Source organism: Penicillium longicatenatum, assembly GCF_028827895.1.
Source record: "Penicillium longicatenatum strain IBT 33135 chromosome Unknown contig_4_segment0_segment0, whole genome shotgun sequence".
NCBI lineage: Eukaryota > Fungi > Ascomycota > Eurotiomycetes > Eurotiales > Aspergillaceae > Penicillium > Penicillium longicatenatum.
Genome location: NW_026643122.1, coordinates 1,056,337 through 1,082,287, shown reverse-complemented (window position 1 = coordinate 1,082,287; position 25,951 = coordinate 1,056,337). Strand labels below are relative to the sequence as shown.

General features: G+C 47.4%; 11 protein-coding genes across 11 annotated transcripts; 7 read left to right on the top strand and 4 right to left on the bottom strand.

Moving 5' to 3' along the window:
* Nucleotides 1–1,301: 1,301 nt before the first annotated feature.
* On the top strand, nt 1,302–2,180 carry N7484_007210 (O-methyltransferase; the record flags this gene model as incomplete). The annotated part of the gene is made up of 3 exons (XM_057117597.1): nt 1,302–1,346; nt 1,405–2,088; nt 2,136–2,180. The coding sequence occupies 3 exons, from the start codon at nt 1,302–1,304 to the stop codon at nt 2,178–2,180; spliced, it is 774 nt and encodes a 257-aa protein (XP_056970632.1).
* Nucleotides 2,181–2,811: 631 nt separating this feature from the next.
* On the top strand, nt 2,812–3,716 carry N7484_007209 (SH3 domain-containing protein; the record flags this gene model as incomplete). Its single annotated transcript, XM_057117596.1, has 4 exons — nt 2,812–2,868; nt 2,923–3,331; nt 3,384–3,608; nt 3,661–3,716. The coding sequence occupies 4 exons, from the start codon at nt 2,812–2,814 to the stop codon at nt 3,714–3,716; spliced, it is 747 nt and encodes a 248-aa protein (XP_056970631.1).
* A 999-nt stretch (nt 3,717–4,715) lies between these two features.
* Nucleotides 4,716–6,001, top strand: N7484_007208 (AIM24 family protein; the record flags this gene model as incomplete). Its single annotated transcript, XM_057117595.1, has 4 exons — nt 4,716–4,751; nt 4,804–5,323; nt 5,374–5,723; nt 5,783–6,001. 4 exons carry the CDS (start codon nt 4,716–4,718, stop codon nt 5,999–6,001), a joined length of 1,125 nt encoding a protein of 374 aa, XP_056970630.1.
* Nucleotides 6,002–7,234: 1,233 nt separating this feature from the next.
* On the bottom strand, nt 7,235–10,081 carry N7484_007207 (uncharacterized protein; the record flags this gene model as incomplete). The annotated part of the gene is made up of 1 exon (XM_057117594.1): nt 7,235–10,081. One exon carries the CDS (start codon nt 10,079–10,081, stop codon nt 7,235–7,237), a length of 2,847 nt encoding a protein of 948 aa, XP_056970629.1.
* Nucleotides 10,082–10,853: 772 nt separating this feature from the next.
* On the top strand, nt 10,854–13,737 carry N7484_007206 (uncharacterized protein; the record flags this gene model as incomplete). The annotated part of the gene is made up of 4 exons (XM_057117593.1): nt 10,854–11,237; nt 11,320–11,650; nt 11,707–11,988; nt 12,050–13,737. The coding sequence occupies 4 exons, from the start codon at nt 10,854–10,856 to the stop codon at nt 13,735–13,737; spliced, it is 2,685 nt and encodes an 894-aa protein (XP_056970628.1).
* A 576-nt stretch (nt 13,738–14,313) lies between these two features.
* On the top strand, nt 14,314–14,804 carry N7484_007205 (uncharacterized protein; the record flags this gene model as incomplete). Its single annotated transcript, XM_057117592.1, has 2 exons — nt 14,314–14,635; nt 14,722–14,804. The coding sequence occupies 2 exons, from the start codon at nt 14,314–14,316 to the stop codon at nt 14,802–14,804; spliced, it is 405 nt and encodes a 134-aa protein (XP_056970627.1).
* Nucleotides 14,805–15,166: 362 nt separating this feature from the next.
* N7484_007204 (translation initiation factor eIF2 subunit beta) lies at nt 15,167–16,442 on the bottom strand. Its single transcript, XM_057117591.1, has 4 exons — nt 16,426–16,442; nt 16,111–16,210; nt 15,422–16,030; nt 15,167–15,356 (listed from the first exon to the last, which is right to left on the bottom strand). The coding sequence occupies exons 1-4, from the start codon at nt 16,435–16,437 to the stop codon at nt 15,190–15,192; spliced, it is 888 nt and encodes a 295-aa protein (XP_056970626.1). The 5' UTR covers nt 16,438–16,442; the 3' UTR covers nt 15,167–15,189.
* A 729-nt stretch (nt 16,443–17,171) lies between these two features.
* N7484_007203 (uncharacterized protein) lies at nt 17,172–17,601 on the top strand (the record flags this gene model as incomplete). Its single annotated transcript, XM_057117590.1, has 2 exons — nt 17,172–17,439; nt 17,498–17,601. The coding sequence occupies 2 exons, from the start codon at nt 17,172–17,174 to the stop codon at nt 17,599–17,601; spliced, it is 372 nt and encodes a 123-aa protein (XP_056970625.1).
* Nucleotides 17,602–19,712: 2,111 nt separating this feature from the next.
* N7484_007202 (uncharacterized protein) lies at nt 19,713–21,691 on the bottom strand (the record flags this gene model as incomplete). The annotated part of the gene is made up of 4 exons (XM_057117589.1): nt 19,713–21,046; nt 21,106–21,175; nt 21,228–21,556; nt 21,616–21,691. 4 exons carry the CDS (start codon nt 21,689–21,691, stop codon nt 19,713–19,715), a joined length of 1,809 nt encoding a protein of 602 aa, XP_056970624.1.
* Nucleotides 21,692–23,110: 1,419 nt separating this feature from the next.
* Nucleotides 23,111–23,992, top strand: N7484_007201 (RNA recognition motif domain-containing protein; the record flags this gene model as incomplete). The annotated part of the gene is made up of 6 exons (XM_057117588.1): nt 23,111–23,130; nt 23,236–23,308; nt 23,375–23,481; nt 23,550–23,809; nt 23,867–23,887; nt 23,952–23,992. 6 exons carry the CDS (start codon nt 23,111–23,113, stop codon nt 23,990–23,992), a joined length of 522 nt encoding a protein of 173 aa, XP_056970623.1.
* A 570-nt stretch (nt 23,993–24,562) lies between these two features.
* N7484_007200 (gamma-glutamylcyclotransferase) lies at nt 24,563–25,841 on the bottom strand (the record flags this gene model as incomplete). The annotated part of the gene is made up of 5 exons (XM_057117587.1): nt 24,563–25,081; nt 25,180–25,320; nt 25,482–25,531; nt 25,642–25,673; nt 25,747–25,841. 5 exons carry the CDS (start codon nt 25,839–25,841, stop codon nt 24,563–24,565), a joined length of 837 nt encoding a protein of 278 aa, XP_056970622.1.
* Between the last annotated feature and the right edge of the window lie 110 nt (nt 25,842–25,951).

The following is a 25,951-nucleotide window of genomic DNA, read 5'->3' as shown; positions in this document are numbered from 1 at the left end:
GGATTATGACGAAGGGCTCGCGTGAGGTTGGGTTGATGGGATTTATACTGCACAGAAGCTTCTCGAGAGTGGGAGAGAGGGGAGTCATGCGCTAAACCCTTTCTGGTTTAGTGGGGGTTATTGTCACGGATATTGTCGTGCGCCTAACTCCGCTTACCATGCGTACATTCTAGATACTTGCTTAGCAATTGATTTCAGGGATATATTAGAGAGTGAACATAGCAATTGAGTACAGTTTGGTATTTTTCAATTTGTTGTTGAGTGCAAATTGAGGCTGCAGGCATCATTCAAGTGGGGCCACGATGATGTTGCCACCATCGCCGTCTTTCAGAAACCCAGTCGCTTGGGTCTTTTACTCTATATAGCCGCGTATTAAGCCTAGTATTTGGAACAATATCTCTCACACATTACTATGCACTCTTCTCAGGCCGTATAATTCTATTGTTTATCAATTAGTTGCAAATGCTATGATGTATTCGACCCACTTGATGTCATAGAGGCTCGGTCCATGCTGGGGCATTGATCTCATCGCACGCTACTGTACAGACGCTATATATAAAGGAGGAAATTATTCTGTACACTATTTTTGTTTTCTTTCAAAATGTTTTCACTCAGTGAATAGCTGACTCACAATCAAAGATCCGTAATACAGCATATAAGGCGCAGTCCGGTTTCCTCTTACGGACCCCGACTGACCCCACCACGACACTGAGCCTCACAGCCTCTGCAAATATGCAAGGGGTTTCTGAGGTCAGGTGCCACTCTCCAATTGATGGAAATCTAGCATATTTCCATAAACTATTCTGTCACTTTGCATCACTTCTGAAGGTTCTTCGCGTGACCACTATCGCAGTATCTCAACGACTATACACAATCTCGGATTCCAGTGGTACCTACTGCAGTAAATAGTCCACGGGTGCAAGAACTTAAGATGATCAAGACCTCCACACTTGATATGGAAAGATATCACTGGAATTTCCTTATCACAACCACAACGCGTGACTGCAGGCCAAGGCCTCGGAGGGTCAGATTCTCCGAAAGCATTCGGAGATTTCCGTTCTGAGAGGCTTAACTCCTGACCTCGGAACTCCCCACAAACATCGTAAACTCCGACTAAATGCTATATACGAATCACTATAAAGCTTCCTTCTCAGGTGCGAAGGAGTATAGCTCCAAATAATGGTCCGACATAGATATCCAAAATCTCCCACTTGATTTTAAGTATTGGAATCTAGGCATTCGAATCCGACGTATTCCTTTCAAGCAAGTGCTTCAATCCGTTCCTCGTATCTATAGAAACCATGTCAAACAAGCAGCACGCACCTCCAGCGACCAAATATGCTCTTGTGAGTAAAACTCCAACTCTGAACATATGTAGACGAAAATTCTAAAAAAAAACCCCAGGACGGCCGCGAAGTAGATCTACTTCACTATATATACGCGCGCCCCGATATCAAAGAGCTCAACGGAAATCCACAAAGAGTACTCTGTGCAATCGATGAATACCACAGAGAATTCGATATACTCATCAATGTCGGAGCCCAAAAAGGCCAGCACATAGTCAACCTAATCAGCGAAAGCAAACCGTCATCTATGATCGAACTCGGTGTCTATATCGGCTACAGCGCTATATTATTCGGAGACGCCATACGATCGCACGGCGGGGAGCAATACATCGGTATCGAAAAGAACCCCGAGATGGGTGCTATAGCAAGTCAGCTGGTAGATCTGGCCGGGCTACGCGATACCGTGCAGATTCTCGTTGGGTCTAGCGATGAAGTTCTGCAGGAGCTGGTTGAAGAGGAAGAGCTAAGGCATGTTGAATTTATCTTTCTGGATCACTGGAAGGACCTATATCTGCCTGACCTATGGCTTCTTGAGGAGATGGATGCTCTCAAGACGGATGTTTCGGTAGTTATTGCGGATAATGTCATCTTTCCTGGTGCTCCCGAGTATAGGAAATGGGTGGAGGCGACTACGAAGCAGAAGCGAGAGATGGTCAAGGGGGCTGGGATTGGTGCTGTTGCGCCCAATCCTAATTTGGTGTATGACACAGTCCTTGCTGAGTTTGAGACTGATTTTGGTCTTGTACGTCTCCTTCCTTGGGTTCTTAAGGAGATGCTAACTGCCTGCAGGACGCTATTACGATCACTCGTGTAATTGGGGATGAGAGCGAATGATAGTTTGCTCCACTGCTAGTTTTGCACTCACAAAGCTACTGTGACTGGCCTCCACAGCGTGGATTAGACGGAGCTTTACTTCGGGTCAATTGATGCAAAGACCAGATACATCATAGATCTAGTCCAATGTTTGGTCTACCCAGCACTGGAGCCATTTGGTTTTGCTAAACGACGAGTTACAGTGATCCCCACCAAGTGACATGAATTTGAGAACAAATTTGATATCGGGAACCCCGGCTCTAATTTTAAACACAGAAATGGGGCCACTTATGCTAGTCATGCAAACCAGCTACATTGATCCTGCAAATGCCCCAAATAACAGCAAAAACATAAAGTGAGGTTGCTAAAGAGGAGAATCGAGAATTGATTGGAATCGCTCCCAGAGAACTATTGAACAAGTTATCAATGAGTATGGATGGTCGAAGAGAGATTACCCCTGGTGTTCTTGAGTCTTGGCCCGCCAGGCAGACGAGACAACCCACTTGGCAGAGGAGTCGGTCTTGACCTCCGCTATTCCTCCAGCTCTCTCCATCAACCCATACCTCCCCTATCTTTGATCTCCATCTCTTCCCAGCAAGCGATTCGATTATACACATAATATCCTACAATCGCCCGAGTTTTCATACCCGTCATGGCAAACGATTTCGCCTCTGCCATGACCACCCGGTCGCTCCGCATGGTCCGAACCGTATGTCTTTCTCCACAGTACCTCAAAGTCGCAACCACTAACGAACACACCCAGGAGCTGGAATTCTTAGCAGATGCATCCGTGATCTCACGCCAACAACTGAACTCTATTCTCTCACAACTGCCCAACGAGTCCGATGCTCGTTCCGCCCCCCAACACCGCGAGGCTACGCCGGTGATGCCCACACCTTCACCCTTGCCGGAACCCGTGCAGGCCCAGCCCGCTCCAGCTCCTTATTCCCCTCCCGTGTCACAAATGCACAATGCCTCGTTGAATGAGAAAGCCCAGCTGCACAACCAATATGCCTCCCCGCCTCCTCAGATGGCCCCGCCAGCCTATCCCCAAGTCCCTGCTATTCTGTCTCTCGCCTCGGCGTTGTATGCATACACTCCCACCGATGCGGGTGATCTTGCTTTGCAGCCGAATGACCGTATTCAGGTTATTGAGCACATGAATGATGACTGTATGTTTTGCCCGAGACGAACGGATTTGAAGGTGTACTAATATTCAAACAGGGTGGCGTGGTCGCAACGAGCGCACCGGTATGGAGGGTATTTTCCCTCGCAGCTATGTGAACGTCTTGAATGAGAAGGTTGGCGGTGCTCCCCCGCCTACCAACTATGGAAACATGCCTCTGGAAGTTAGCCAAGGTGGACCTTCGGCTGAATCCAACGACCCGAACCAGAAGAGCAAATTCGAGCAGGGCGGCAAGAAGTTTGGCAAGAAACTGGGTAACGCTGGTATGTGTCATATTCCGATGTGGTCGATATTTAGATAACTAATTGTGAGCAGCAATCTTCGGTGCCGGTGCTACTGTTGGATCCAACATCGTGAACAGCATCTTCTAAGCTCGCTACCATTTGGATTTGTTTATGCTGCACTCGTTTGATATTGCGTGGATGTTCCCTCTTCATATATCCTAAATCATTGAAAGGCGTTGGTGGTTATGTCTATGCTTGGACAAATGGCTTTTTTGGCAGAGTATTCTTCTTGGAACTTACCTCTTTTGTATTTGACATTCGAGTGCTAGCGTTGCCACATTGCTATGCCTCAGGAACCCGGGTAGAAAAATGGTAGAAAAATGCACCGGAAGCTCGAATTTCGTATTCTTTGCGATGATCTTTCCCAATTATGCTATACCAAGGTGTAACCCCGCCAGTGCACGACTTGGCCGCAGGCATGCAAGGTCATTAGTATCCTGGGCATTCTGTCCGAGCGGCAAGATATTCACATCTATCACCGTTGACCCTGTCGTGTCCCACTTTTAACTTCCGTATTATGCTTGGCCGCTCGGCGTGTTCGTGAACCGCCAATCACGCTTGAGGATCCACTTTACTACTGCATGCACCAGCCCATCAGATTGCGCAGTTGGACCTTGTAAGCGCCCAGCTGGGATGATCATGCAGTAGTGAATTGTGATTCGGTTGCTAATCTAAATGGTCGTCGTCTCCAAGACCGCACCTAATAATAGGTTTCGAGCTCCTCAAAGTTCAGAGCTTTTATTTCCTTTGTGCATTTCCGAATTCTCTGCATTTTGAGCCGGCTCTCAACCGTTAAAGTTATTAGTCCTTTCGATTCTTATATTTGCTGTTGATCAGCAAAGCTCGCCTGAACAGTCGAACTAGACTGGTTGAACTTACCCCGCACAAGGAGAATTGTACGTCTACAATCTGGGGTGATCAAATTTAGGGCCCTGACAGTTGAAAAGGGATACATCTGAAGCCCAATTGGACTTCGCTTTTGCATACATGCCGTCCTTCTTCAACAAGAAAATGTCGCAGCCACAAACCCATTATCCCCCTCCGCCGATGTCTGGTAAGCTATCCATGAAGAAACGTTGATTCAATATGCTAACATTGCGGCAGCGCCGGCTCATCAAACAAGTAAATAATCCCTAGAATTAAGTATAAGAGCACTTGACTTACGATGGTATAGCATTTTCTTTACCTCCTCAACAAGTCTTCCCTCCCCCTCCTCAAGCATTCCCTCCGCCTCCCCAGGCCTCTCCCCCCACCCTCGCAACCATCACCTGCTTCACAGGTCTCCGCAAACGCACCCCCGCAGAACTTCAGTTACCCTCCTCCACCCAGGTCCCAACCAACAAACAATGTATTCCCGGGACCACCCCCATCCGTTAGCCCTCCAGTCCAGAGTCCACCACCAGAGAATCAGTATCCCCAAGATAAGCCGCCATTCTACCACCAACCGAGTGCGGCTGCTTTTCAGCAACCCGTGGCCAGTATCAGTAGATCTGAATCTCAGTCCTCCTCACTGAATCGAATGGACAAGATACCTGGAGGGGCGCCTTCGTACGGAGACTTCAAAGGAACAACCGCAACACACGACGACAATGTCGGTACATTCAACGGAGGGAGTTACAGAATCAGTCACCGGGATTCAAACTCTCTCTTGACAATCCAACTAGCCATGGGCGCGCCATTGGTAGCAAAGCCAGGTAAGCAATATAATCGGAACTTTACTTCAAACGTCTAACGATCTTTCCAGGCGCTATGCTGGCAATGTCTCCTACAATGACCCTCCGAGGTGAAGTCCATTTCACAATGAAAAAACTGCTAGCCGGAGGCAAAATGGGCATGTCAACCTTCACAGGACCTGGGGAACTCCTCTTAGCCCCCTCCGTCCTGGGCGACCTAATGGTCCTCCCCATCCGCCCAGAAAATGAATGGATGATCGGTAGAGACGCCTTCCTAGCGCATTCATCAGCCGTCAATCACGAATATGTAACCCAGGGCCTGACAAAAGCAATGTTCTCCGGGGAGGGATTGTTTGTATACAAAATCACCGGAACAGGACTACTTTGGATCCAGAGTTTCGGCGCGATTGTCAAGAAAGAAGTACGTTGCAACCTGCCATTATATTTTTCGTTTTTCTTGGAAGTACTAACATATCCTAGCTGGTGGAGGGAGAGAAATACTTCGTTGACAATGGGTATCTCGTTGCGTGGAATTGCGATTATACACTTGAGCGTGTTGCCTCTGGTGGAATTTTGTCTGCTTATTCTTCCCATGAGGGTCTTGCTTGTAAGTTCAAGGGGCCTGGAACTGTTTATTTCCAAACTAGGAACTTGAATACCTTTGCTATGCAGATGAAGATGAGCACGGCGAGTGGGTGATGTTGATGGCTGTAAGATGGTTATCAGTTTGTGTTGTCTTGGTTATCGCCTCGTATACAGCTGCAATATTACGATTTCCCGAGCAAAACACTTTGTATTACTAAAGCTCGAACAATGGCCCCCAGTAGAGAATTGGGTAGTTTCCGATATTAGCTTAGTATACAACGTCTGAAGCCACCCGCTTGATGATCTATCTTCGGCGATAATAAAGTAGGAGGATATCAAAGTCGTGCAGGATCTCAGGAAGCATCACACTTGCAAATAATTTCCTCTTCGTTCGACACATCATTAGAATGCTAACATCAACACAGCCCGGTAGGACAATGAGTACTACTCTGGTGTCTCCATTACTTATCTCTTCAGTATATAGCTCTGATATAAATTAGATCATACTCTTAGTATTTTCCTATCCTTAGGTATCTAGCGGGCATGCAGTCGAGGGAGCGTTAGTACTTGATCCATGGTTCAACGTATCCTTGTATCCCGTATTAGCCTAGTAAAGACGGTTAACATCCGCTTCCCGATTCACTTCGGACAGCTGATACGTTTTGTGATACCCGGACCTGTGAATTCCCGCATGTGGCTAGTTTTCCCGTTTTCAGTTTAGCGCCCCAATACCGCGTTCTGTAAGCTCCGCCTTCTGTTGCGCCGGCATAAAATCCAAGTTCCCCCCTCTTCAGATCTGATTGGCCAGTTGATTCTATATGGGGGCGAAACATTTGGAGCTGTGTTAATTGTTCGTTTATTCTCACCCTCGGCTCACCTTGTTTAACCGAGCTTGCCCATTCATTCAGCCAGGAGTATCCATCTAGTCAAGACAATGGCGAGAATTTCAAAACAATCAAAGAACGCCAGCGTGGAGAAGAAATTACTGCAACAGAAGAGAGGCCGGCGCAAGTTATGCCTAGAGAAAAAGGCGCGGGAGTATAGCAAAATGTGCGGGGCGGATGTCTGCGTGGGCATACGCATTCGACAGTCAGGGGAAGTTTATATCTATTCTGCAGACGCCTCCGGGTTTTGGTCGTTCCTGAGCTCTCAATTAGTAAGTCCAGGTGAAAATGGGAGATCGCAAGTTTTCTGACTCTTTCAGGGCTCTTACTATCCAAGGCCGGTTGAAAGGCATGAAAAGAACCTCTAGAAGCAACTCTTTGATTGGGAATAGGACACATTAATGTAAATACTATAGATCTCAAAGTGGAATCATACATATAGTGCTATGCATTGAAAGCTGCCTTACTCCATCTTTGCATTATGCTCAATGAGTAACCGACAGGCAGCTTCGTGTCCTTGCGCTAGGCATAGAAGCGTTCTGCCCAGCAGATCTCGGGTATTGACATCAGCTCCATGCTTGATCAGGATATCCAATATCTTCTCATTGCCTTGGCTTGCAGCAAAACATATCGAGGGGTCGGAAAATCCATTCTTGGGAGTGAGATCAACGCCATTTTCAAGAAAGACTTGGACCACATCCAAATGTCCATTCACGATAGCCATTTGTAGAGGAATGACCCAGGTTTCACTGCTTGAAGTGACATCGACTGCATGCTCAAGGATCATTTGAACCAAGTCAACACGCCCTTCTCTGGCCCGATCCACTAGAAATGTGCCTCCACCATGTTTTTCAACCTTGATCAGATATTCTACCACATATGGGAGACCAGATGCAAAGGCAAATTTGAGAGAACTCTGGTTACCTGAGCCACAGAGCTGACCGGCCAGGGGTATAATAGAGTCATCGGCTCCGATTGGACATGACTTGAAATGCGTCACCCAGTTCTGTTTGGAATATTCCTCAAGTGCCTTCAGTTCGTTACATTTATCCGACGTAAGATAGCGCACGCAGACATCTACCAGCAGGCGGTTGGATACCTGGAGATCGAAGGAACCCTTCCATACGGTAGCCGCTGAAACCTGGTTCAGAGGAGATGCAGACTTCGATGCAGACTTCGATCCGACTAAAAACTCCCTAGCGGTTTGATGGAGCAAGTATAATCTTGAATGAATGATGACTACAAAGAGACCACAGATCTCTCGAAGCGTTTGTTTGAAATCATCTTCGGACTCCAGAAAATCCTCAATATCCACGGATTCCCTGAAGGCTTGTTCGCAAGCCACTATCAAAGCCATCTCACTCACCGAAAGGGGTCTCTCTGCGGCCAAAATAGCATGTAAAATTGTTCTCGCTCGCTCCGGCGTCGGACTTCGAGTAAGAATCTTCTCATAGGCATCGTCAACGGTAGCTGGAAGCTGTTTCACTGCCGCACGAATGTTTCCCTTGGTGAAGCTGGGGGTACTTCTAATCACATCCATAGTTAAGGTGACCCAGAGGTAGGTGCGGTCAACCACGGGCAGAAGCTCGTCAATCAACATCTTAGCTTGGTTTGAGGTAAGACGACGTTCACGACAAATATCCTCGACTCGTTTCTGAGTAACAAGGTTGATCTCATTCGAAATTTGACCGAGCTCTTCTTCGCCCTCGCCACTGAGATGAACTCTTGATAAGTCCTGTTGATTGCCCTGTATTTCTCGGTAAATATCGAGATATGGCCTACTTGTGATGAGGAATTTCACGTTGGCGCTTTTCGGACCACCCTGTTGGAAACGAGTGACAGCCTCTATTAGCCTGTCTCGGCCATCTTTCCGGCATTCATCGAGAGCGTCCAGGATAAAAATAATCTCTCCTGATTTGGGGTCTGCCGTCACATTCGTAAAGATAGACCAGAGATCATTGAAGGATTTGGTCAGGCGTTCACCGTCCGTCCCAAACTTGGTCAGGATTGGGTCCCGTAGAAGCTGTGGGTGAGCTAAAAATATTTGACGTAGAATCGCACATAATGCGCTGGTCGCGGTGTTTTGATCTGAAAAGTCATCTTTGAAGAAGAAGTAACATATTGTGGGCTTCTTCAGGTCGGGAAGGAATTCATCCACGAGATACTTGGTCAGGACTGATTTGCCGCAGCCAGGATCAGCAGATACCCAAAGAAGACTCGAGCCCTCGGTTCGATGCCAATTTTCGAACAAATGATGATGCGTAAACCATTCACATGTACCAGGAACTCGAACATCGTTTCGGTCCTTTCGGTCTTTGTATGGGCAGTTATATAGAGCGCGCAGGAATTCGAATGCCTTTTGGTCGCGATCTGTGATGATACGACGGGCGTTTTCTTGAAGTTGGCTATTCTGGATCTCGTTCAACTTTTGATCCACATTTGCAGCACCGATTAGTTGTGCATCTTTCTCCGTGTTGGTCTCGAGGGATTTCATGCTTCCCAAGATAGTATTCCATCCATCATGTTCAAAAGCGTCACTTAGGGTTCGAACGAAGCTATGTTTTCCCATGTAATACAGCGCGCGGGCTTGAAATTCGAGGATAATAGCGTATAAGTCGGTCAAATGGTCTTCGAATTTCTCAAGCAATTCAGCACGGTGCCCTGGTGGACCATGAGAAGCATTCTCACCCAGACGGTAAACGTCCTCCATGACCTGGAAGCGGCACATTAAATCGGAGGAATAGTCTAACGTCTCCAGAAGAACCGCCTGCTGGGTAGTTGCTTGAAGAGCGAGCGTGAAAACGACCGAAAGTCCGGCACATGCAAGCGCTGCTGGGGGACTGGCGCTGGCGGCCGTATCAACCAGCCCCTTCACCACCAAGACTTTTTCAAAAGTGCTAGCCACCAAATCCTGAACAGCCACCTCGTGATCGCCGAATTGAATCCTCCATTTTTGTCTCTCCAGCGCGTTGACTCGACGTTGAAAGAGCCTGCTCAATTGGGCCTGGCGGGCAGAGGTGCCGCTCGGCTCCAGCTCCTCCCCCAGGTCGGCGGTCAGCGCTGCGTGGGCAGCTTGCATAAGCTGCCGCTTATCTGGGTTGCTATTCAATCTATTCTCTGCTCTTTGCCAGAGGTTCGTGGTTCTGCCTGCGAGAATCGCCCGGGACTCTTGCGGTGTCGGTTTCTCGAGGGGCTTGCCTTCTTTGTCTTCTGGTACACTTTCGGACTTTTCTATGGGATGACCCTCTGCACCAGTATTCTTTGGGTGCCGATGAAAAATCCCCCGTAATCTATGCCTAGCGTGCTCCATCTTTCACGGCCGTGGGGTGTGTGATCTGGGTTCTGAGACGCGACGTGAATAATTGTCAAAGTGAATGCTGAAGGTGGATGATCCCGACCGAGGGGATTCGAAGACGAGTCTTGTCGCGATACTAGTCGTAATAATTGTTTGTAAAAATGATTGTGGATCTCATGTTTGCTCCTTTGTCGTCATTTCTGCCGTTCTTGGTTAATGTTGACAATAAATTGTCACATGAAGGCAGATATCTACACCTGACATGATTAGATAAGTGCTGTGTTGATGTGTATACTAGGTGCAACTTGCATTCATCATCGAGTCCTTTGAAGCATTTCTGTTGCGTTTCCTTTCTCTTACCGCAGTTTGTAAGCACCAGTCTAACTCTCCCCGCAGGGTCGGTTGCTCCCCCTCAAAAGAAGACTCCAAAGAGGGGCAAGAAACCGCTATGTATCAAGAGTTACAACTAAGAGAACTTTGGAATTTTTGCACCTACAGTGCGACTTGCATATCTCTAGGCCACCGAGATACGTGCATACTTGTCATTGGATATAATACCCCATAAAGCGGGAACTATCATACGAAATATACGTATTATAGTGGAGAGGCTTCAGCTACGCCATCGCAAATGCAGATCTTGTATCTGGAGCTGAAAAATTGTGGACCACTCCACTCTGAATACACGGTTTTTTTTTTTGCCAGATGAAATCTGTCCATCACTTCCACCTGACGCCCTCATTCCATCAAAAAAGCGAATTCGGAGTACTTCATCCTCCGGGTAATCAGAATGTCTGCGACGTTGGTCTCTGTACCAGGATCCAAAGTTATCCCTATTATCTCGAGACGACTTCAGAGTCAATTGCCAGTGGGTCCGGGCATCTTGAACATTTCCGATGATATCCTCCATCTATTCCAATCCAACCATGATGATTTACCCCTTGCTGAAACCTCACTTCTTTTGGAAGTCTCGGGCAACTCTCTACTGGAATGGATGCGTATGCAGCGAATGAGCTTACTCCCTGGCGAAGCGAGTAAATACGACAACATATTAAGCTGGCTCAACGTCTTTCTCGAAAGATTGCGTGCATTTGAGGAAACAATCGACCCGTTCACGGCAGATATTCACCTTGCCACTGGTCTTGCTTATGGCCACTGCTCCATGCTTCTTGAGGTCTGTATTTTACCAAACCCAGCTCCAGTGCTTGATCTGCACCGCTCTTGTTGATCTCATCAAGACTAACACATTGGTCTAGCTCAGAGGTGATGATCCCACATGGCTTGAAATCCCTTTCGGGTTTTTCTATGATATTTCAACTCCGCTCGCGAACTTGCTACGTGCAACAAAAGTCGAAAATAACCCAAAAATTGTGGAACACCTTATCAAGGCGTTTGTCGACCTAGTGTCCCTTGTTGCTGCAGTTTCCATTCATTTTTACAATTTGAGGAAGTCTTCTGGGTCACTCTCGACCAACATTTATGAGCAATTTGCTGGTCGGATTGAGAACCTTCGGAGCCTCTACATGAGCGTCACCATGGCGATTTCAATGCAACGGTTACAGGGAGAGACTCAAAATACCGAGAGTGGTACGTTCATACAGTGGAGAAAGATGAAAACTTACATATAACTGAATCTCTCAAAGGTAAAAATCTCTACGAAATCCTCTCTTGGCTTGCGCCTAATGATCGTGTCGTCGCGGAGCTCATCGAAACTACATCACGCCAGGTTGGAGAGAGGGCTGAGCTGACTTGTTTGTGGATACGTCCTTATGTCTCAGTCTTCCGGCGGGGTGAAAAGGTAAATAACCTTCATTTTTCTGGCCAGCCAGGCTCGGGAAAGAGTGTTTCAACTCAAGTCATTCTTGGGTACCTAAGAGACTCCTTTAGAGATACTGCCGATTGGCTGACTCTGTCAGTTTCCATCAGTAAGTATATGACCGCTAAACTACCCTTCAATATGACAATATCTAATACGAGCTTTAACAGATGCCAGTAGGCTCCCAGCAGAGAGGACTTTGCATTCCATTGCCCGTGCTATACTTTACCAAATGTTGACTCAATCCTGTGGCAATTTTCCGTTCTTAATAGCACTGAATGAATCATTCGAGCACAGCAAACGGCTTGCAGACGGCAAAGAATATGACGATTTTCTGTGGGATACACTGAAACGCGCACTGATTGGCCTTGCACCCGAAACCAACCAAATAGTTCTGGTCGTGGATGGCGTCGACGAAGCCCTGTGTGACGAGCAAAGTCTTTTGGCCAAACTAGCCTCTTTAACATCGGAGATTCCGAATATGAAACTGATAACCCTCGGCACACACAAACCTATGGAATCAGACAGTCAGCTTCTCGTTAATTTTACTAAAGATAGGGTTTTCGACGATATATCTACTGTCATAAGAACACTATTCGGAGAAAAGCCGATATGGTGGGATATGCCTGAGCTTGATCAAGAGATTGCCATTGACCAACTCACTGAAGCGTGTGAGGGTTCTTTTGTATGGGCGAAGCTCGCATCCAGACACGCCAGTGTTCAGGAAAGCTCGGATCAAATTCGCGATGCCGTGGAAACTCTCGTCACCGAAAAGCCCAGTATCTCCGACCTGATTCTTCTGCTTCTGAGCCAAGAAGGTGTATCTATTGAGGCCAAACATATGCTCTCATTGCTGGCTATTGCCCAGCGTCCTTTGCGTCCAGCCGAGCTCAACATCTTGGCTTCTATCTCGATCGACAAACAAATTGTGCCTCTCAGTGACCTTGAGTTCAAGGCCTCTCTTTACCAGAACTTGAGCCCCGTCAGCGACTTAGTGTCTATCGCGGGCGATCTGATTTCTCTTGGTCATGGTACGATAAAAGAAGGCGTATTGGATCTCTTGTCCCGGAACAAGTTGGACTACCACGAGGACCCTGGTAGCGAATTCCTTACTCGGCTCTTCATCTACATTAAATATGCTATTGAGAATTCGAGTGAGCCTGCATTTGATGCGCTGGACCAGCGCACTGTCACTACATTGCAACTCCAGAACCCGCTGCTTCAATACGCTCTTCGCTACTGGCCTATTCATCTCCAAAGTCTGTCTGCTTCTCAAAATAACACCACCACTGATCACCTGGAGAAGATTACCGATGTCCTCCCAATATCCACGACTTTCATCAGGCTCCTCAGCACTGTCTGGAACGGACTAACAAAACCTGATTGCTTAAGCTACCATGAAATTGTGACAGACCTCTACCGCAAGTCAATTGGAGATGATCATGTTGTCACCATGCAATGTATGATACTCTTGGCATCCCAATACTGCCAAGTCGGCTCCGTTGACAAAGCCATCTCCCTTTATTATGAAGCAGCCATGCTCAGTCGAAATGCGCTGACGGAGCGACTCCTTTTAACCTCGCAGTTGGTCAACCAATTTCTGGAATTGACTAAAGATATGATGACAAGTTCCGACACCGAGATTCTACGTTGCAGGCATGAATGTTTGTTGCTCCTTGTGGAATGCCATAAGCTTCAACACGGGGACACATCGGAAGAGTTTATAGCCGCAACGAAGCTACTGGCCGAGGATCATCAAGCACTTGGGGAGGAGCGACAGGCTCAGGGAAGATCTAGCGAGAACAGATCTCACGCCTTCAAGGATAAAAAAGGGCTATGTAGAAGCTTCCCTATGTAAAACATCATTGTCTCTAGGAGATACTGCACACACAAAGTGTCTTTCGTTGTATCGTCAACTGCAAGGTGAGCCGAAGGTGAATAAGCGAGTGAAATAATTACGAGCGGGCACTTACACGGTCCCGCTCGCTTGGTGGAGAATGGCTTGTTGAATAGCCAATCAATTTCAATATGACTGAGTCCATTCCATTGCACTGTTTCCCGTTGATTATCACTTGAATCCATAAAAAAAAATAGAGAGCGTTCAACTATGCGTGAACACAACCGTTGATCGACCGAGCAAACCAGAAGTGTCAACAACTCAGGAGGACAACACAGAGAATTTTCGCAGTCCCTCCGAAAAGGTATCTTCTCGGCAATATCTGAATTCCAACAGTTTATTGAACAATTTATATCCTGAGGCATGCGATAATTAGGGAGTTGCGTACGCTTTGAATTATGGACTATGTACGTTGATTCCACACTGCTGGTGAGTGATCGTTCTTCGTTCTATTACGGTGAAGTCCCGTTATTGTTGAGCAACCGCAAGGCGAGTGGGGCCATACACATATGCGAATTCCACTTCTTCACTCTCGCAATGCACAGTTCTTTTATAACATCCTTTCAGTCTGAGAATCAACGGCCCACAGCGTCTGCGGAGTCGCCCGCAGAAGAACTAGCCATCCATAAAGCCGACATAGGTCCCATCGAGAACGCAATAGCCATGTGCAAGCAAAGACTGGCTGATATTCAGGGTGACATTGATCGATTCGAAGTTGAAATTGACTGGGTCGAGAGGAGAATAATTGATCCTGAAGACGAAATAGAGATGTATGAGCTCAGGATATCTGTGAGCGAGGCCGATCACGCTCACACAAGCGCCGAACTGGAGGCTCTTCAGGCACAACTGGCTACTCTACGTAAGTTGAATCGAAGGCCAGATAATGTGGTTCAGAAATTGAAACAGAAAAACAGAAGTATTAGTATTTATTAATAATTTAACAAGCAAAGCGGATTTCCATGGACCAATGGGACTTTGAAACTAATGGATTTGCTTACTGGTTCACAGGCTACTCGGCACCACGCTAGGGGCAAATGTCGAAATGGCATAGGGCGGTCGTCGAAGGACTCTAGGTGAAGGTTGAGGGCAGGATGCTGCAGAGTGACAGGTGAAGCAAAGAAATTGGCTTAGTTGAGTGTCCGGGTTGTTAGCTTTGAAACTGTACTTCAAGAAATGAATGAACTGAGTGATTGTCAATTCAAACTAGAAAGTAAGTGGTCATATCAATCCATTTCATAGCGAACTATTTCTATCTTTCAAATCGTTTCCTCATCTCAAACCTCCAACGGTAGAAAGATACAATGCCGGGGTCTCATTTTCACCACCCACCGATCCCAGTATGTGACACGCCATAAAGGAGAGAACAATAGAAATTGCCTCCGCCACAAATGCCAAATCCAGTGCTTATCTCGCTTAGCCAGTACGCTTCCGGCGGCCGACTTGTCCACGGAAACCGGTCTTGATAGCGGCGACGGAACGACGGGAACCGCAGGAGTTGCAGGTAATGAAGTACAGACGGTTCTCACCCTTGTTGAGCTCGGTGTCGGGGCTGCGACAGGTCTTGCAAGTAACATACTCCACTGTAGATGTGTTAGAGCTTCAACTCCCATGGCGAGTATCGCGATAATAGAAAGGCGGAACCTACCGATATATGACCTCAAAACGGACTCAATTTGTCTCTGGACGAAACGACCCTTAATGATCAGGCGACGGCTACCGTCGACACTGCCGCTAGTTCCCAATTCAGCGAACAGGAACTGCATAACGTGGTCGTCGGATCGCTTCATGCGCTTGCAGATATCGGCAATGTTGGCGAAAACGGTACGACGGTTACCCTCACGCAAGCACTGGGGCGGGGGAATCTTGTACGACTTGGTTCCGCTGGACAGGAGGTCGGGGTGGTGGCTCTGGATGAGGGAGAAGAACCGAGAGACGAGAAGAGAGTAGGGGATGGTTTGGGTGGCATCGTGGGCCCAGATGCCGGTGCCGGCCTCAAGGTCACCTTCGGGCACGACTTCCTCCTCAGCCTGCTCACCGGCCTCCTCGGAGACACCGGCCTCAGCAAGCTTGGCCTCGAAGTCACCAGCGTCGGCCTTCTTGGACTTGGACTTCTTCTTCTTTTTCAAGGCGGAGGGGTCGAACTCGGCGTCGCCAGCGGCCTCCTCACCTTCGCCCTCAGTGTCCTTGGACTTCTTGGACTTCTTCTTCTTGGCGAGACCCTTGAACATGTCGGTAACCTCGTCGACTTCCTTGTCTAGAATTTTGAATATATCCGTTAGCGGGTCCGGGGTTCAGACGGGTGGAACCCGAATGTGAGAAGCTATTGTGTCGTACCGGCAGGCTTCTCAGTCTCGGAAGACTCTGTGACTTGGCCGTTGGTGTCCATGATGACCGATCCTTCGCTGAATGCAACGGACTTGCGCTGCTTTTGTTCCTGTTCGGGCCCCGCCACAAATTAGTGAAGTGTAAAAAAAATAGATTGTAAAGGCAAATGGAGTTGTGGATTGGGCTTTCTGGGGCAAAAAGGGTCTCAGAGTCTAGCTAGGAAGCAAGTGGCTTGCGCGACTAGTGTGGGTGTTGACCGAGGGGTATTGTGCAGGCCTGAAAGAAAATGTGGGTGCGGTAAAAAAGAAACCAAGTGTGACATACGGCGTCCGCCATGCTGGGTGGTTGGAAAATTCGCTTCGATTCACCACCGGGGTATTTTCAAGAAAGACAGGAGTGACGGGGAGGTCGGAGAGACGGCGATGTCGACAATGACGAATTTGATGCTGGGTCTGATATCTCAATGTTCGAGAGGCGAGAGTCTGTTATCGCGGGTCGGCCACGTGACCTTGACTCATTGATAAAAGTCACGTGCAGAATTGTATAGAACCTCCAACATTTCCAAGCTGAGCAGAGAGCATCTAAAAAATATGACAGTATATGCATCCTTACTCAACATTTGTCTTGACTTTGATCTTAAATAAAGTAGACAAATCAGCAAGTCAATTGGTGGTAATTTGCTGGCCCCTAACCCGTATAATGAAGCTGGGATTCCATACAGGTCTCATGTTGTGTGCTTCAGGTAATTATGACCGCTCTTATAAATCCGAGCAGCAAAAGAGGCATTGAATGAATTTGTGAGTCCAACTGTCTTGGTTTCCATAAAATTCAACTAATCCATGTCCATTTCTATAGATCTATCATGCAGCCCCGCATGACTCAGCAAGCTTGCCGGCGCTTATGTAATACATGTACCACCCGCGGCGTCTACCTACAACCCCAACACCGGGATTATCACAGTCCAACTCACTCACGAAACAAATGCTTTGATCACCACAGGGCAGTAGGCAGGCCACTGCTCTTTCTCAATCATACCTCTCCTTTCCAAATCTCCCAGAATCACCGCCAACATGTCTGCCTCTCCTCCTTCGTCCAATCCCTCGTTCTCCATGTCCGCATACATGATGCCCTCCAACCAGCACTCGTACGACTCAGATGACGAGGTCGCTTCACTGCCATCAGAAACCACCACCGAGTCCGACCTCGAAACCCTCTCGGATGACTACTCCGATGCCGAGGCCGAGTGGCGGGAAAGCATCGAGCAATTAGAACTGCTATTGACAATGGTGCTTGTGCCTTTTATTGGCAAATACATGGGGCGGAAATGCGCATACTGGAGTAGGTAATAACGTCTGCTGAATTGTGGAAATGGGTTGCTAATATTTGTGGTTTGCAGGCTGGACCCGATTCATGTCATGGAAATACCCAGTTGAGGTTGTAATGCGGAGCCCGGGAATGTTCAAAGCCGCCGGAGCTATCGAGGCCGCCGCAACCCTTTAATACCCCTCCTTTGTCCTTTTTGTCTCCTTTTTCTTGTGTTCGCATTATTGGCGTTGAATATAATGGTCCTTGTTCATTTAGATGGTCAGCTAAAAACCATGTTACGTTCCCTTTTGCTGGCAAGCCATCTACTGAGGCATCGGATAGATGCGAGAACATTCAATTGCGCTATATACAGCCTACTCTTTTACCACCCAGTCCGTATTATATTATACATTTGATGCTCTTGAGCACGCCATTATTTTTGATTATAATGACTACGTCGTGCCTATCAAATAGAGCGATAGAAACAATCTTTGCATTCATGTAGCTGTATGAGGAAACGTAATCTAATAGGGAAAACCTGAGCCAAGGCGAGATCAAAAGCTACGGGAAAGTGAGCAGCTTTGGAAGCTTAGGTATCTATCGCGATCTTTCTACGCGATTACTCAGGCTTTGGCTTAGACTTATACTTTAATTTAGGCATTGATAGGGTAGTATTCCCCTAAACTGATCAGTCTGAATTTCTTCAATTCAACTTTAAGGAATAGCAAATCACCTACCCGTTCACTTTTTCCATTCGCACTTCAGCTATTCAGTATGATGCTAGAAGTGTCTTTCGCTAAGAGCCAATCACTTAAATCTACCTCAAACTCCCATCAAATTCGCACCTACATTTGCGGATTTCTTCCCTACGATATGATGTAACACACTTGAAAGTTAATAACTCACACACTATATTCAGCGCCATCCTAGGCTACTTGGCTTTATTCTTTTTAAGAGTCATAAAAAAGATGGAAAACCCACCTCGGTCTAAATTTGAAGTCATGTTAGCATCTTCGTCATCAAGTAGCCTCAAAGGAAAGGTGAACACCCACGAACTGCGTATATGACAAATTGGTTAGTCTAATCCTTGTCAAGTATCAGGTAAAACTCAAACAAGGTACCGATTATCGCTTTTCAACTTAGTCACCAAGCTCAGCGGTACGATCAATCGCAGGTACTAGCCACCACAGTGCCAAAGAAAGCGGCATATTGAATAGTCAAAAGCTTCATGTTGTCGAGTATCGATGATTTTATTTTGTCTTTTGAGCAGTCTAAGGGCTCAAGGTGGCTAGCTTAAGAATCTGAGAATAAAGCAGAAATGTTGGATGAGCGATCTAGGGTATATGTGAGGGCTGACGCATACATATCTGTACTTCCCAAGGTTGAATTACCATGACCACGTCATTGAAAATGCTAATATAAACCCCGGAAGAGTCAAACGAGGTAAGGATCAATGTACAGCCTATAGATAATGTGATACCTAAAGGGTGGCATCAAGCAGGTTTTATTGCTACACAAGGATTCTCATTTAAACTATTTGCATGGTCGTCTCATTCACATGCCCAGGTGCTCATCTCTCTAATGCAACCCTCAATAACAGGACATCTTCTACAGAGGCCTCTGGCCGACTTTTTACTTTATCGTTAGTCCCTAGACGACGTGATTTTAAACCAAAAAATTACCAGTTATAAAAAGCATAGCTGCAACAGATTCATAGATGATCCCTCGGTGACAAAAACTGGGATTGAGGAAAATGGCAATTTTCCATTCGCCATGAATCGCAGTTTTGTGTCTCTAATGAAAGCTGTAAATACTGGGATCTTGTACTCCATGATGGAAGTGGGAACAGGCTGGTAATATAGCCGGATTTGGTAGTGAAAAAGCGATTGGATGCTTTATTGCTTTTTCTTTTGGTCCACACACGCTTCATGTGCGCTAATTTCTGCATGTTTATCGCTACCATCTTCGGCCAGGAAATGCACGAGCTGGAAACCATGTATAATCTGTGAACCCAACCACGGTACTACATAAGATTGATAGTGATTGAATTTGGTACCAAATTCGCAAATTGAAGATATCATCAAGCTGGGGGATATGTAGAGGTGAATCCTATAGTAAAGACTGGACTTCATTGATCTCAGTTGGTGACTAAAAATAAACAGCACTTCCCGACATCTCTTATACATGAGGATCATTGTGCATTTCATGCTGTCTTGGTTTCGAGCAAGAGTACCAATTAAAACGCCAGTCAGTTGATAGGCCTTGTATATTTGATTCTGATTGTGAGGGTCTGCTCAGATGTCAGATCAACACAGCCTATTCTGACGCCAGAAGCCAGGAGGAATTGGGTCATCATTCGAATAATGGGCGGTACTCGAGTGTAGGTGTGAATATCTTTGTATCGGCATGCAATTCAACTCTTCTTTTTGGGAGACTCTGGACAATATGAATCTGTTTTGGCCGTCCTCGAGGTCTGTGACAGGGTTCTCAGAGCCACAATAACCATTAGCAGCAGGTTGGGGGGAATAAAGTGTCTCGACTCCAACCTGGGCATGCGATAATGTACCTTGCGAGGGCCGCTTGGAGACCTCAGCATTTTTGAGCTCGGCTGTTATCATGATGTCTTCAGAGTCAAAGATTGGTGACCTTTGTATTCCCATCATCACCAAAGAGTCCATCTCGTTTTGGGAGTTCGGATCCACAATCGCCCAAAATGCTGCATCTAAATTACTGAAGAAGATATCGTCCGGTGGACTTCCCTGGGCTTCCTGGGTATCATTGATGCTGAAGGTACCTGGTTCCAGCCGATTCGGCTGTGGAATGGGGCTGACCTTTGTCTTGTGAAGTTGACTGACCGGTCTAGAAGAAATTTGACGTTGAACAATTTTGTCATGCGATGATTCCTCAGGATTTAAATCGTTCGCTTGTGGGTACGTTGAATCAATCGGAGCCGCACTTCCAAACCCTTCGCGTTTCTTGTGGATTTCAGCAATCGAATTATGACGGAAAACAGTGACAGGCAGCGTGGCAACGACCTGGCGAGTCAGACTATTCTCCGACACCCAACACTCTTTTCGGCCTTTTAAAATGGCTTTCAACTCGTCGAGATCGTAGTAAGTGTGATTTTGGTTTGTTTCTCGTGACAGATCGTCTCCTTGGGCTGGGAAAAGACCCACGTGAAGAAGTTTCAACAGCTCAATCTCCAAAGCATGCTCCGGTTGGGACTTTTCGAGGTTCGTTTCAGACCAGGTATATAGTGAAGCAGACTCGGACCAGCCTGCTGTATTTTCGACTGGTTGTGTCAAGGATGAACGATGGCTCCGCGTATCGAGTAGCTCTCTCTGAACAATTGGGCCCGAGCCTCTTCCTACGCAAAGTCCTTGATCAATACTGGCTTCGTCATTTGGCTGGCCAAACTCTCCGACCTGAGAAACGAGTTGCTTTGTCTTGTCATCTTCAATTTCTGGTTCGTTGGAAAACCCAGAGAATACGTATTCAGGCCATTTCTGCTGTCGACCGGTACCTCTTCTTGAAGCCTCGGGATCCGCCTTCCGCTTTTTGTCCGTAGTGGGAGACTTTGATGGAGTCCCAGGTTGCCTCTTGGTGAGGAATTTGCGTTCTGAAAATGCAGAATCGGGAACTTGTAGATGTCATCAGCTTTGTTATATTCTGCCCTCTTCCGGATCTGATTGTGCTCACTGTGACCCAGTTTCAGTGGCGATGATACCTTACCTTTGTTAAAAATACCAATATTCAGATTGCCGCGGAGCTTTAATTGGGGGTTAGAACAGTGAACAAAGGCCTCAAGCGCTTGTCCTTACGGTTAACCTCTCACGAGCAACGTTGGGTGCACGGAACATGTCGTCCATCGTGTGTTTCCTGCTTCGCCGTCGTTTAATTTTGTTCTTGTTCGATGTGGACTGCGTCTTGCTAGTGCTGGCACCCTTGTACTCATATCGATCTTCTCGAGTCTTGTGGCGCAGTTTGCGGTCAAAGCTGAGGTGTACTTCATGGCCAGCTTTCTGGGGTTGGATTTGACCCTGCACCAAAGAGCCGCCCTTTACTAGTGCATGTTCGCGGGAGGTGTCAAATAGTTTGGGCGCAATGGGCAATGTATTTGCAGGCACTGAGCCAAAATTATTCGGATCGCCTGTCCTTTTGAGTCAGCGGTCTAGACACAACGGTATTCGCGTAGAAATGGAACTATACCTGTCGCATTGCAAGCAGAACGAGCATCGGATACCTTTGCAAGCCATTGATGTATTGAATTGTGGTCCGTCTCCATGATTGTATTGAAAAGAAAGTCAAGATGAGGTTGTTGATATATGGAAGAACCTTGGAAGGTCGCGGTTTCTTGACGTCGATCACATTTTGCTGGCGGAAGTTACGAACCTTATCCACCTCACTTCACCTCACCCAACATCCCATATTCCTGAGCCATACTTTCTTTCATCAGCTTCAGGCTTTTTGGTTCGGTACCTTGTCACGATGATCTATTAGAATTCCATCTCAAACTGCATTTTCTCGTCTTTGAAGCTATCAGAAAGATTTGAAAATCAGACGATCTCATCTTCACCCCTAACTCCCCGAAACATGCCAGCTAGTTGAGGTTATCTTCAGCCTTTCAAGCTTCCAACGCCCTGCCAAGTTGATCCATGCGCTGATCTGCCCTTTCCTTCGGAGTCAATCCGAAGTACGGCCCAAGCGGCATGTGGGTCCTTTGCCCCTCCACCCACGCACAGCTTGGATTGGATGTGGATGTTCAAGACCGGGATTGGGGCTCCAATTGGTTTGACAAGGCCAGGACGCCATCAGCCATTCTTCAGCCGGTAGCAATTGGGGGCCAGACCATTCTGGGCACAGGAACCCGGATAGGGCCACGGGTCTTGCATACACATCGCAACTGCATGAAACTGTGAGGTACCGTACCTAAGTTAAGTGACACAGGTGCACGTTCCATAGCAAAGTGCGTGGAGAACCCCGCTCAACGCAGCAAATCGCTCGCAGGATTCTTTGCAGCCGACCACGCGCTCTTTGGTTTCTCCGATCCATTATGTTGTGGTTTGAGTAACTATGTGTTCTCAACCGTTTGGGATCCGGTGTTGATCGTCTCACATCCCATGAAAGGGGGAGTCAGGCCGTGGTAATCAGCCGTTTTGGCTAGCGTCCCCCATCTTCCATGATCCAGCCTCGGGTAACATCTGATTGATGGAGCGGGAAAAGGGTAGACAGGCCGCCGGGTCCCGAATCAAATCACTGTTCAAGGTTTAGGCGGGGGTTATCTCGCTCTTTACAGCACTACTTCTGGTTCGTTTCCCCCCACCTTGTCCTGTCACTATTTCCTATTGCCCGCCCACTCCCTATTACTGGCCACAACCCACCAAGGAAAACAAGGAAACAAGAAAAAAAAGGGAAAAGCCAAACCCAAATTCAAAGTACTCAGTAAGCATTATATCCCCCTGATTTACAGCTTCTATTGGCGGCAGACCGACTGTGAATCTCAAGGATGTGGAAGCCCTAAGGCAGTGTGATTGTTACACGGGTTTGACGGCTGACTCGTTTCCCAACCACTAGGATCTCCCTGCCACTCTGCACCGGGCACAATTCTTTCATCGTTTCTTTTTCTCTCCAGTCGCTTCTTTTCCCCTAGACTAATCTAGTTCCCTAGTTCTTTGGCCTCTTCCTGACGTTTCGCAAAGCTACTATGTCTAAGCTCTTCGTGCAGTACGTTCCTCTACTTTCACTTTCCCTCTTATTTGAGGCCCAGGCTTCCCCCCTTCATCGTGGAGGCTAGAATAGTAAGCTCACTATCAATGAAATGATTTAAAGCGGCCTTTCGTGGCACACGAATGATGATACCCTTCGTGAGGGATTCCAGCAGTTTGGCGAGATCCAAGAAGCTGTTAGTACTCGTTCAATTCATTTCATCACTCTCTTGTGGCATGCAATCTTACTCAAGTCTTTCCAGATCGTCGTCAAAGATCGCGCAACATTGCGCAGTCGCGGATTTGGTTTTGTTCGCTTCGCCACTGATGCCGAAGCAGATGCGGCAATGAGTGCCATGAACAACGTGGAGTAAGACTCTGAACCATTCATAACCTTACTCCACATTAGAGTATTCTGGAGCTCATGCTTTGTGGCAGATTCGACGGTCGGACTATCCGCGTCGACAAGGCATTTGACCGCCCCCAACGCCCGGACGGCGGTTTTCAGGGTCGCGGCGGATATAACCAGCAGCCCGGTCAAGGATACCAGCCTGGTGGTGGCGGCGGCGGCGGCGGTTATCAGGGTGGTGGTGGTGGTGGTTACCAGCAGGGTGGTAACCGCGGAGGATATGGTGGCTACAACAACCAATATGGCAACGGCGGCGGCTATGGAGCTGGATACAACCCCGGTGGTTATGGTGAGTATCTTCTTTTGTTCAAATTTTGACTTTCATAATGACTAACATGATCTATAGGAGGTGGTAACGGTGGTGCTGGTATGTTCGATCGTCTTTGAAGATCCCAGGTTGCAAATGAGCCTTGATATTAACATATTGACAGGCTGGCGTCCCACCCAACCCCCAAACCCAGAGGGCAACTAAGGCTCCAGAATTCTTCACGATACCCCCATTGTCGTCTTTCTTGGTACACGCAAAATCTTCTTCGCCTGCCTTTCAAAAACGGTGTTTACCAAATCCGTCAGAAATTGAGGTTTGATGCAATGCGGTACGGTACGGATCTGGCTGGTGGATTTATGCAATAGTTTTATAATCGACTTCTGCTTGTGGTGATGCCTTCCCAGGTAGAGCAGGCCCGCGTGGGGACAATAATTTGCCTTGACCATGTCCTATATACGATGTCTTTTGTCTTTGCGTTGTTTAGTGGGGTGGTTTACTGTACCCGAACCTTGGGACTGTAGGATAAACTTTGGATGTGAAACGAAAACGTCACAATCAATGCAATCACGGTGTATCATTTCGACTCGGCATCGATTCCACTTCGTCAATCTGGAGGAAATGTATTTAGCAATCCGTACCCATGGATAAATTACAATAGCAGTCCAGGATCTCTTCAAAGTTTTCTCATTGCACGACCCTGTCAATATCTATGAACCAGTGAAGCAATTAATGCGGTCTACATCGAGTTTATTGAATCCCATGGGCAATGGTCGCCTACTCAATATTATCCCCGCTCGCCAACTTTTCATGGGAAGCTAATGAAAGCTTCACTTCCTTCTCCGCCTCCATCTCTTCTCTCTCGCCCTCGCCTTCCATCTCAATGGCCTTGACCCTCTTCACTAAATCCGTCACATGAACATCAGCCGAGCCCAGCCCAATTCCCTCCAATGCCTTCTCCAACAAGAAAAGGTACTCCGAATTTTTGCCACTAAGACCATGCCCCGCACTGATCACCTGCGCCACATCCTGCGGCTCACGCTGAGCACGCTCACGCAAGAATTGCGGGTTCGTAGGCTGGCCGATATAAACCATGCAAATGGAATGCTCCCCAGGTGCTCCAGTAGACGCAGACTCCCCAGTGACAGGATAAAAGGGCGTGAAATGAGCACTATACCCATCTATCTCACGCTCATCAAGGTAATCATGAACTTCTTCAGCATGTGAGGCGGGGATATGGTATGCCGCGCCCCACACCTTACCGGTAGATTCGGATTCGGATTCTAGTTTTGCCAGCTGTATACGAAATTAGCTCGGATAACTGCAGGACTCTATCATTGCCAAGGTGGGGCCAATGATAGTCGTGATAGCGTTGGAGATAGGTGGTGAATTACAGGGTCATCCAGCGTCTCCCAGAACTTCCGTTCAATGACGGTAACAACACGACCCGGTTGTTCGGGTGTTCCACGGTGGTCAGTACTAAATGAGCACAAGGGCGTTAGCGAGATTGTGATGAATAAGATGTTCCTTTCGGGCTTGGCCCGTCCCGGGTGACATACCTAGCCTGAAAATAGAACGCCACGCGCTCTCGTGTCAGCTTTGGATCGCTCTAGACTTGTAGCATATTTTGTTTCTTTTTGCTTTTTTTTGCAATGTCTCCACCGATTCTTCGGTCAGACCATCATGGGGCTCTTACCTGCCAAAAGCGTCGGACGTATCCACTGATGTAGCCCGGGACTCGTTGGTCTACGTGGCATTAGTTGGGTGATCTTCTCGCATTGAATAGCTATATTGGGGGCCTGTGGCGGCTGCATATTTGAATCAAATGAACTTGGTCACAATTTGATTTTACGCACCATAGTGTGGGGGTGGTTTCCAGATTAGACTCCTGAAGGTTTGTTAGTTTTGCATGAATCATTCATGCGAGGGGGAGCAAGGAAATTGGCAAGGGCATTACTCACCCATATCCAAATACCCAGAGATCTCCTTTTGGGAAATGTGTCCTCCATGTACGGCCCTCAGGATGTACCTGGTGGCCTTGCAGACTAGCCGCCATGTTCAGCCAGCCACGAATACCTTCGGAAACAGGAACTAACGCGACTATGGGTGAAGATTTTGTCCACGAGCTGAGATAGTGTGGTTAGGGTGCGCCAGATTCAAAACAAA